General features: G+C 37.0%; 1 protein-coding gene across 4 annotated transcripts in view; it reads left to right on the top strand.

Annotated features, from left to right (window-relative positions):
* Rad18 (RAD18 E3 ubiquitin protein ligase) overlaps positions 1-11989 on the top strand; it is a 143107-nt gene that overhangs the window by 93262 nt on the left and 37856 nt on the right. For all 4 annotated transcript variants that reach the window (XM_010618704.3, XM_010618714.2, XM_010618721.3 and 1 more), the window contains exon 10: positions 6003-6137. In XM_010618704.3, coding sequence (XP_010617006.1) covers positions 6003-6137 — 135 coding nt within the window. The remainder of the gene's footprint in view (positions 1-6002; positions 6138-11989) is intronic.

Below are 11989 nucleotides of genomic sequence, written 5' to 3'. Positions count from 1 at the left end.
ATATATATATATACATACACATACATACATACATGCATACATATATGTATGAGAGAAAGAGAGAATGCAAGCATAGCTAGTTCCTTTTTTTTTCTTTTTATTGATTTTATTGGTACCATCTAGGTATACAATATAGTTACATTCATTATTGGTATCCTGTACCTTTCCATGATAGGTCTTGATTCTCATTTTTTCCCCTTGTCCCTGACCTCCCTTCACTCCCTCCTCCCCTCCCCATTCACTAACACTTTATTTCCATTTTTTCAGTTTCTCATATTTTTTCCTCTCCCTTATTACCTTTCCCCCACCCTTCCCACTTTCCCTACACCTTTAGCCCTTTACTTCCTATTTCACATTATTAATTATCTCATTAGGATGTTGTGTACTATTATAGTTTTTCACACCAGAGAAACTATTTGGTATTTCAGTTAAATCTCTGTATGAACATTAAAAATAGGGAATCCTAAAATAAAACTAAAAAGCAAAGTAAAAGAGAAAAGGCCATGATGTAAAATTAAAATAATCCTTAATTCTGAAGATTTTTTTTTTGATTGTGGCTAGTTGGGGTCCTATATTGCTTCACTTATCTGAATGTCAAATTCTTCCCCTCTGTTTGGGAAGTTTTCCGTCATTAATTCTGTGAACAACTTTTTAAGTCATTTGTATTTTCTCCTGCTACTTCATGGATTCCTATCAGTCTTATGTTATTCTTCTTTGCATCATCTAGGAGTTGTTGGATCAATTTCTCATGATCCCCCACTCTTTTTTAAGAGACCTCTTTTCACAGTCCCTGTCTGCAATCTTATCTTCTATATCTGAGATTCTATCTTCGCATTCTCTTATTCTTTTGCATACACTTTCAATAGAGTGTTTAATCTCCTGGATATCTGTTTGAATCTGTTTTATGGATTCCATTTCTTTCCTATGTTGGGCGTTTATTGTTTTCATTTCTTTCTTATGCTGGGCCTTCATGGTTTCTATCGTGGTCCTGAGCTCATGTATTTTTTTGTCAGTTTCTGTTCTAGAGTCTCGAATCACAGCTTTCATTTTGCTCACCATCTCTGTGGTTATCTGGGAAATTATTTCTGTTTTGAATTTTTCTAGAGCCTGATTTGGTCTGTTTTGTTACTTCCTGTGCTTTGAGTTCAGGGTGTCCTGATGGTTCACTATCGGCCTTTTCATCCTCATTTGCCTTACTGTTTGCCATTGGTAAACTGGATGTCTGTCCTTGTGTCTTGCTTAAGTGTTTTTCTCATTTTAATTTTTGTTGTCGGACTGTCCTTGGTTTAATCTCTGGATTATTACCCAAATCTTCCTGATATAGTTGCACCCTAGCTTCTGTGTCTCTAATGACCCACAGACATTCTCATCTTCATAACATCAGAGAAAACAGCTCATCAAATCAACCGCGATGCTTTATCCCAACTGATACAATCAGCAACACATTAAGGTCAAGCACAACTTTGACACTGACCACCGGTGGTAGTCACTAGTCTATCACCCTTAAATCATTTGAATTAAATTGAAATCAAGAAGCAGTCCAGAACATGTCTGCCGTGAACAAAATTTCTGTAGTGTATTAAATTTCAATGTAGTGTATTTACCATTTAATGGCTCAGACAGAGTGAGGATGCAAGACCCCTTCTCTCAGTTAGCTGATGGCTGAACCCCATGATGCTGACTGACCTCGGGCTGCAAGGCCCAGATTGAGTTCCCCAACCTTCTGAATGGTTGAACTCCACAACGTTCTATTACAGGTTTCCCACACCCTTTCTTTAAAGATGTTCAAAGTTGGAAACTCAGAAAAATACCCTGGATGACCACCTCTGTCTCTGCAGAGTGGATCCAAAGACTGGCACAGTCAGGAGGTCTGAGAGTGCTGGGGGGGTGTTTATGGGGGTTCAGGGGAGTCCGCGCGGCTACCTTCCTGGCACTGGAGTGATGGCAACTGGGTTGGGAGCAGGCGTGGCTCTCCTTCCTGCGGTGGATTGGGGCCCAGGCTACCCAAAGTACTGGTATTTGTATAAAGAACTCTTACAACTCAACAATAAGGTATACATCATATTTCAGAAACTGGGCAATTGCTTCTTGCTTTTTGGACTAAGATCAAGTATAAAAATTAGGCAAAAGATTTAGATAGAGTCTTTACCAAAGCAGTTTTTCAGATGCTTAATAATCTCATGAAAGGATATTGTCTTATGAGTCATTGTTCTTTAAGAAAATACAAAATGACAATAAAATAATATTTAACATACTTACTTGAATGGAGAAAACAAAAACAAAACAAAGAAGTGTGGTAGTAAGTGCTGGCCAGGGTGTGGAGCACGCATCTGTAAATGCATTGTTGGGTGTCCGTGTACACCAAGTGGTTGTCTGCAATGGAATAAAGGAAAATGTACTTCTGTCTCGTGAAACAATACTTGTGAATCTCAGAAACATTGTGCTAAGAGAAAAGCTGAACTAAAAAGATGCCACTGTGTGTCAGTGCCATTTTCATAAAACTCTAGAAAAGGTAGAAGTGTTGTGAATGAAAATGGTTCGGTGCTGCCAGGGATTGGGTGTGGGTGGAAAGGAGGACTGTGTGGGGTTGTGAACTGGCCCACGGAAGGAGTGGGTGATTTAACTCTTTCACTTTGTGATTGTGTTGCTAGTTGTATGACTTCATTTTAAATAACTCGTCAAATTGTTTGCATAAAACTAATGGATTTTATTGTGTGTAAATTTTGTGTTTGATTTAAAAAATTTATTGAGTGTTCTGTCTTTAATGCAGTTTGATTCTCATATTGGACTCTGTATTTTAGCTTCACCATGTGTTTTGTCTAATGTATATGAAGAATATCCAGTCTCACACCGATAATTAGGAAAAGGAGTTTCATAGATATATATTTCAGGAAATTGTAGATATGTTTTGATACTACACTAAAACTTGACAAGTGTCATTTTGAAAAGTTGTAATGGAATTTGAAATCATATTGATAAATCTTGCATATTTTATTACATTAAAATCCTTTGTTTTGTCTTATCATAACCTCAACAGATCATCTATCTTTACGTGATTCTGTAACATCATTTTATTTTAAATAACTTAGTTCATTGAGTTCCAAATTTTTGCACATTTCATTTATCTTATATACTGTTTTTAAAAAGTGTTTCTTAATATCACCACCAATCTCATTGGGAAAGCGTTAACTGTTTAGGAGCTTTTAAGCTTACAAGAGTAGATAGATACAAGTTACCAAAATCTCTGATTTTCATTTAAAATTTCTAATTTTATATTTGGCAGGTAGTACTGTCACTTGTTTTCTCTTAAAATGACATAGTCCTCTAATTTAAGTTTCATAAAATGCAGAATATCCAGGCCTGAATAACCATAATTTGTTATGCATGATATCCCATTAAATAAGTGGCCAGTTAAAGCTCATGGATCACATGTGTACCCATCATATTTTGATATGCCTCAGAAATGCTTTATTTATAAGTTCTCATTTCATCACAAAAGCTTTTAGAAAGACATATATTTAAGGGTCAAAATTATTTTTTTTCTATTACTGCAGATTGAACTTTTTTGTTGTTCTAAATGGTGAGTTAATAGCTGTGAGTAACAACTATTGGTGTAGTTGTAGTCACTTCCTTGTTGCCTGCTAAGGGACCAGACATTTTATCCAGCATTGCTATTTAACTATTTACCTGTATGACACCAGAATAAAAAAGACAGGTAACATTTTAGTAATGTTATGACTGTAAATTCCATGTCTTCTACCCTTTGAAGGATTCTTAGGCAGTGAACCTTGAAGTCTGTGGTTTTAGAGCATGGAAGATGCCAAAGGAAGAGGAGTCTGCTAAGTAAACTGTCAGGGTGTCTGTAGGATAGGGTGAAGCTTGGAGATGTGGAGTCAGAAAATCTAGGAGAAAAGGCATTTTAATCAAGAAGAAATCATGAATTGTTCCACATACTTCTGTAGAAAGTTATGTACAAGGCAATACAAGGGATGAATAGATTTCACAGCTAGGAGGCAACAAACGAGAATGATGTTTCCTTTAGGATGGTCTCCTTGTGAGGAGCTGAGGTGTAAGAAGCACTTAGAGGTGCTTGAGAACAAATTGGAGGTGAAAAAGTGAGACCATTAAGGTAAACACCTCTTTGGGGGAGGTTTTATTGTGTCAGGGAAAACAGAGAAATGAGCTTGTATCTAGAGGCTGGGGGAAGGATCTTGTTTGTTTTTTAAAGTTTGTTGCTTTAATTGGTAAATACTGAACTCAGTGACTTCAAGAATTTTGAGTTGCACACTACAGCAAGAAATACGTTTATATGATTATTGTTTGTACACATATTATTGAAACAAGTTTCATAAAACAGTATTCATTTTTTCCATTTTTAATATACTCTCGTATTATTTTTTGTTTCACTGGTAGTCTTCATGTACACACTCTACACTTACATAAGTGGTATCTTGGTTCATGAGCTCAATTCTAGTTACAGACTGAGAACCAAATCAAACTCAATGTTTAGGTTCAGTGTTTACTATATGGAGAAATTTGATTCATTTCTCATCCAGTTTGGTTTGCAACCGGAATTGTGGAAACAATTAAGTTTGTGAACACCGAAATACCACTGTATTGGAATTAGAGCTGTCTGTCCTGAATGTCTTTGCTGTACTTATCATTGTCTAGACACAGGAAGCAAACTTCTCTCTTCTTTGTTGTAGCTTTTAAGTACTCTTTCCCCTTTTGAAATGATAATTTTCAAAGACAAGTAAAATCATTTCTTTTATGGATATAAAATGAACAATTGCTTTTATTACAAAAATATTTTAAGAAACTCATTGTTAGGGGACCGAAGATACTGTAGGGGAATCCAAAGAAGAGTTATATTTAGGTATGAGGAATACTGTAATGAATATGTGAATGGGGGCAAAATTTCCATCATCCATAGTAAGGTAAGGAATTCAGGTGAACCTCTACCAGAAGGAAATTTTATATTTATAGATTATGTATATATTTAAATGTATTTTATATTTATATTTTTATTGCTGTCAGTAAATGCTGGAATCCTGGAAGAGGAGCTAGCTAGCTCTAGATCCTAGGTCATTTTCACTTGAACTACAAACTTCCCCTACAGGATACTCTTATATCTTAATGTTGTGCTACAAGGAAGAAACCAAGTGATTCAAGAGTGTGGAATCTCATGTGAAAGTCATCTTAGAACTTTGTTTTAGCCACTTGTAGTATTGATTCCTTCTAAGAATTTTGCAAGATTTATGCTGATATTTGTAGCCATGACCTACATATTTAAGGTGCTAGGTTCAGGAAGCTGCAGCCTCCATTGTTTGGACCGTGGTTCAGAATCACAAATGTCCCAAAGTCCATTTTCTCATAGCGACTGGACACTGTATTCAGTATATTATTAACATACACTAATAATGGTGACCTCGAAGTTAGGGTTACATTACTTTTAGATATGTTAAAGTGGCAGTAAAGATTGGTGCTATCGTATCCTTAGGTAGGAGAAATTAGTGGGCAGAGGTCTTAGAATATTGAAATATTTCTGTTAGGAAACATGTACAGCATGTGAGGAAAAAAGGAAAACTGGAATGAAGTCATTAGAACCTCACTTTCCTAGAGGCTCCTGCTTTTGTATCAGTTACTATAATCCTCTGATCTTGGAACCCTCTTGTTTCTTGGAAGTTAGAATGGTATCTTTAGGATATATTTGTCTTTCTTGCTCTATCAAAAGCCTTTCCTGAATATAAGATCTGGGAAGACACCTACAGTAGCAAATAGGAATATTCTGTTTCTGTGTGTGTGTTTGACGGTATATGGGTCAGGAGACGACTTCCCCGGCCCACAGTCCTTTGTGTTCTGCTCGGAAGCTGTTCTGGTCAGTGCTGTGACCCCGAGGTCGGCGTCTGAGCACACGTGCACAGCTCTTTGTCCTCCGGCTCTTGGTTTGAGTAGATCACTTTCACAGTCCTGTTTCGCTGAGAAAGTCTTTTGAATTTCAGGTAAAAAGCATCAGAATGAGTTTCAGCTTCTGGTGGATCAAGCCAAAAGAGGATACAAGAAAACTGGCGGAATGTCAAAAAACAAAGTAATGGGAGAAGGAGAAACTACAGGAAAGCCAGAATCTGTATGCAAGGGTAAGAGATGAGTAGTCAGAAATATGGTTAATTTTACTTATTTGTAATATAAAAAGAAAATAAAACAAAGGTATTTACTTCGGAGTGATTGGGTCTTTTAAGTGGGAAAACGTATTTTTAGATCTACTTCGTGCAGTGATTATGTAAGTTCATCACTGCGGGGAAAGAGATCGAAAGTATGTCCTGAAGAAACAGTGTCTGAAGTCTGTCTTTCCTTCAGTTAATGAAAAATCTCCAGTTCCGTATTTGTTTAAGCTTGAAGATGTTTTCTAGGCATAAGATTTATTGTTGGATATTTTAAGATATACTACAAATATTATGAGTTATTATTATTAGAGAACTGTGGTAAAATGTTGACTTTGAATGTTTACTTTACTTTGGATGAAACATTCTGCTAAAGGGTCCAAAGCTAATGAACTTGGAATGCTGTGCATGCAGCACATGACTTAATTAGGACCTATTTTTAAATTTGAGATTGATACTCTATTTCTGTCGTTAAGGCTTTAGGCTGATGAACAACACAGATTGAAAATGGGGAAAGGAGCACCAGAAATATCTTTATTATTTTTTCTTTATTGTGGTAAAATATACACAACACAATATTGTGTCTTTCTCACCATTCACATGTGTATTCTTTCACATTAAATGCCTTCTAGTACCATATAACCATCCCCACTCCATTTACTTAAAAGCTTTTTGCCATCCCCAGCACAGACTCTGTGCTCACTATACCATCTTCTTTTTGTTCCTCACAGCCCTGCTATTCATTTCTTTTTTTGTATCCGTGAATTTGCCTGTTTTAGGTGCCTCATATGAGTGGAATTATGCCGTGTTTACTCTTTTGTGTTGGTTTATTTCTCTAAGTATAATGTTTTTAGTGCCCATCAGTGTTGTAGCACATAATAAAATTTCATGGTTTGGTTTCGTTTTGTTTTTGCTGTGCTAAATACCAGGGCCTCTTACATGCTAAGCAAGCTCTGTATCACTGAGCTACATCCCCAGCCCTCTCATTCCTTGTTATGGTTCAATAATACTCCGTAGTATGTACGTATGCATTCTGTTTATTCACGTATCTGTTAGGATTATCTCAGCCTTTTGGTTATTGCAAAGTATGTTGTTGTAAGCACAGTATCAGTTCGAGTCCCTGCTGGTAGTTCTTTTGAAGTGGAATTTCTAGTTTATATGGTGGTTCCATGCTGAGCCCTCTCACAAACCACTCAACTGCTTTCCTCAGGTTGTTGTTTTGCATTCCTACCGACAATGTATGAATGTTCCGTCTTTCCCATATCCTTGTCAGAACTTGTTATTTTCTTATTTTAAACTTGTTGCTACTATTGAGGTCATCTTAGTAGATGTGAAGTCGTGTGTTATGATTTTGATTTGTGTGCTTGTTGGCTGTTTTCCTTCGTTGGAGTATATTCAGGTCCTTTGACTTTTTAAAATTAGATATTTTGTGATCATTGTTAAATGTAGGAGTTCTAAACATTAATCCCTTATCTTATGTGCTATTCATGAGCACTCATAACATCACCTCTCTGGTCTTTTTGCTTTCTTGATAGTATCATTTCCATGTTAAATGTGCTTTCACAGAAGTGCTCAATTATGATGAACACCTGTGCTTTAGGTCTTATATCCTCAAAGCCATTGCCAAATTTAATATAATACATTTTTTTCTGCTAAGTTCTCTTCCAAGAATTTTATAGTTCTAACCCTTACATTTAGGTCCTTGATCCACTTTGAGTTAATTGTTATATGTGTTATAACGTAAGAGTTCAACTTGATTCTTTTTATTTTATGAAAAAATAATACAAAATTTCTAAGAAAATAATAATAGTTAATACATTGTATATCATTATCTTTAGCACAGTTTCTCACAGTATAGCTAACTTGATTCTTTTGCAGATAGATACCTAGTTTTTCTCAGCACCATTTATCAAAGAGTTTATTGAATCCTCTTGGTGGTCCTGCCAAAAACCATCCAACCTAGTGAAGGTTTGTTTATTCCGTGTTCCATCAGTCTGTAATCAGTCTGTCTGTCCTCTTGTCTGTACACACTGTTGTAAATACTGTAGCTTGGTACTAAATTTCAAAGTTGAAAAGTTTGAATTCTTCAGCTTTATTCTTCCTTTTCAATATTTTTGGCTGCTTGGGGCCTCTTGAGATTCTGTATGAATTTTAGGATAGACTTTTCTTTTTCTGCAAAAACATTAAGATTTTGATATTGGATTATGTCAAATCTGTAGGTTGCTATCCACAGGCCTTTTTTGGAGGGGAGACAGGGTCTCATTATGTAGTCAATGCTGGCCTCAAACTTGAAATCCTCCTGCATCAACCTCACAAGTGCTGAATTCAGAGCCATGTACCACATCCTCAGCTCGAGTAGACACCTTAACAGTATCAACTCTTAAATCATGAATGTGGGATGTCTTTCAATTTAACTGTCTTTAACTTCTCATGGCAGTTTTGTAGCTTTCAGTAGACAGCTCTTCCTCCTTGGCCCGATGTATTCCCAAGCCTGTTATTGTTTCAGGCACTAGTCCATTCATTTTCATTCTCAAGTCTCCTGGTACCTTTCGTTGGATGCTGCCTCCCTCAGCATGTTTCTCATGGTCTTTGAACCACTTAAATTTGTTCACGCAGTTGTTTAAAGGGTAATCTGAGAAGCTAGTCTGCCTCTTCAGAAACTATGGCTCACTGTTTCACACCAGGAGAACACCATTTGTTTGTTTGTTTGGTGGTGGTGTCAGGACCTTGCGCTTGTAAGGCAGGTGCAGAGCCACTGAGCTAAATCCCTGGCCCCTAAGGAGAACACTTCTTGCTGGTTAAGTGAATCTCTCTTGAATGCTGCATGCACTTGGATGTTATGTACAGTACTGTGTATATGCGTGTATGTCAATATTGCTCCTCTGGGCTTCGAGGGTGAAAGCTACTGTGTGTTTGCTGTGCATACGTGGGGAGTATGAGAGTGAGGAAAGCAGATGGGCTGGTTAAAAAGATTTTTTTTTGTCCTGTTGTACAACCAATTCCACTTGTTTTGTAGAATAAACATTGAAGTGCTCCTGTAAGTGAGCAGGATGTGTGTTCTTTCAAGGGAAAGCCTGTCCTTTTTCATGTTTTGTGTCTTTGGGGAGGCCTGCTGTCTGAGCCTCACAATTGGTGCTCTGCTGAAAGGCCCACATCCCGGACCAGCAGCAGAAGGGAAGGATAACTGGCTTTCAGTACCCACAGATTGTTGGATGATTATCTTTTTCCCCATGTCCCTAGTAGCAGTTTATCTTCAAGAAGCTAATATAAAAGGGAAAGAAGAAAGAGAAGAATAGCCTGCATGCAAATAATAACCAAAAACCAGCATTGTTTTAAGTTGAATTTCTGTTACCTGTTTGTTTTGTTTTGCTTTGTTGTACTCGGGATTTAAATCCTGGCCTTCACCCCAAGCTACGTCCCCAACACCACTCCTCCTCTTTTAAATTTTGAGGCACAGTCTCACTAAATTGTCTCTCTCAGAGCTAGGGTTACTCAGCTCCTCAGTCTTAAATACAGCACAGATGAACCAGGCTTGATAGCACACTCCAATAACCCTAGTGCTTCTGGGAAGCTAGAGCAGGAGGATCACAAGCTCGAGCCCACCCTGGGCAATTTAGTGACTCAGCGGGAGCCTTTCTCAAATTATTTCCATGGTTATCCCTAAGAAAAGAGAATAATAATATTTAATATTTTTTAAATATATAAAAAATAAAAAGGGCTGGGGATATAGCTCAATGGTAGTACAGTCTACAGTCCTGAATAATAATTTTTTTTTTTCTGGTACTGGGGATCGAACTCGGGTCCTTGTGCTTGCGAGGCAGGCCACCGAACCTCTGAGCTAAATCCCTGGCCCTGAATAATAATTTTTAAAAAGATAACACAAACAAAAATCTCAACAGAGTCCTGCAACACAAGATGAGAGGGTGAGTGTGAACTTTTTGCACTCGTTTCTGCAGTCCTCAGGCCATACCTATGTGTCACAACAGTGAACGCACTGGAAGCTTTCTCTGTGCCTTCCATCTTTTTTTTTTTAAGATTAATAAAAGTCTTTTAATAGGATAAGATTATGTATAACGGAACACACAAAAGAAAGGTGAACAATATTTTACCTTACTCAAAATTTAAAGACATTAAAATATAAACAATAGATATCTCATACCTCTCAAACTGCAAACAATAACAAAGAATGATATATTTGATGCCATTCATGAAGGAGAGAAATTAGCATGCTCACACACTCTTGCAGGGGTGTAAATTGGGGAGGAAAATGCCAAACATATTAAAAGTAAAAATATTGAAATTTATATTATAAAAACTCTCCACATACATAAAACATTTATGTACCAGACTGTTTAACAAAAACTATTTGAAATAGCAAACAACCCCAAACCAATGCATTATCTCTGAAGTGGAATCACTGAGGCATTTCGATATATCTATGCCATGGGGTAGCACATACAGCTCATAAACAGAAAGGCAAACTGTATATCTTGGTATAGAAAGACAATCAACATGGATTATATATTTTTAATTTGTAAAAGATTAATATTTTATTTTTATTTTTAAAATAACAATAATAGTGTCTATTTAGAGGAATAAGTTAACTTGGAGAAATCTGTGTCAAAATGTCAATAGCAGGTGTCTTTGTGAGATGACATTGCAATAGATGCTCACTTTCCCCTTAGTACACTTCTACGGGGCATAAACTCTGTAGAACAAGTTTGAATGACATAGAAATCAACCAATAACAAATGCTGTCAGGGCACTGGGGAAAGGGGGAAGGGTTCCTTCTCTACTATTGGTGGGAGTGGAGACTGGTGCAACCAATGTGGAAATCAGCATGGAGATCCTAAAAAAACTAAAGCTAGAGTTTCTATCTACCCAGCTCTTCCCCTGCTGGGTATCTTCCTCAAAGAATTGAAAGCATTCTAGCACAGTGATATATACACACTCATGCTTTTAGGGGCACAGTTTGTAAATAGCTAAACCTTGGAAACAGCCCAAATGCCCATCAATCAACGATAAGATAAAGATGTGATTTTTTTAAAACACAGTGGAGTACTACTCTGCCATAAAAAGGATGAGCTTCAGACATTTATAGCTACATGGATGGACCTTGAGACCACACTCTTAAGTGAAATGAATGAAACACAGATGTTTACATACCACATCATTTCTGTGGTATGAGAAACTGAAAGTGGAAATAAGGATCAAAATTTATAATAGATACTGTGAAATGGGAAGAAAATGTTCAAATGAGAAGAGGAACAAGAGAGGTGGGAGGGAGAAGGGAAGGAAGGGACAAGAACAAAAGTAAAAATAGAAAAAAATGAAAACAAAGCTTTTTGTATATAGTGAGGAAAGGCGCTTGAGGTGGGGGAAATGGGAAAAAAGGAAGAGTCAGGATATATCCTGTACAGGTCCAAATTCTCTATGATGAATGTTATGATGTATAACTAAAATGTATGCTTAAAAAATTGATCTTAAAAGTTCACAGAATTCCATGCTTAAAGATTGGATCCTCGCCTTTATGTGCAATAAGAGACTTAAGAAACTGAGAATAGGGCCAGGGCTTTAGCTCAGTGGTTCTGCCACCTGCCTCGCAAGCACAAGGGCCCAAGTTCAATCCCTGGTACAAACAAAAACCAAAAAACAAGAAACAACTGAGAATATTTCAGAGTGTATAGAAATGTGACATGCATTGGATCAAATGGAAATATTCATTGTGTCTGATTAGTTTTTCTTTTCCTTAATACATGTATTCTGGTCCGGGGATTTAGCTCAGCGGTTCGATGGCCTGCCTTGAGAGCGCAAGGACCCGAGTTCAA

The sequence above is a fragment of the Fukomys damarensis genome, unplaced genomic scaffold (genome assembly GCF_012274545.1).
Source record: "Fukomys damarensis isolate Sample0158 unplaced genomic scaffold, DMR_v1.0_HiC HiC_scaffold_24, whole genome shotgun sequence".
NCBI classification, from domain to species: domain Eukaryota; kingdom Metazoa; phylum Chordata; class Mammalia; order Rodentia; family Bathyergidae; genus Fukomys; species Fukomys damarensis.
The sequence above is the reverse complement of the archived record's forward strand: the minus strand, read 5'-3'. Positions and strand labels throughout refer to the sequence as shown.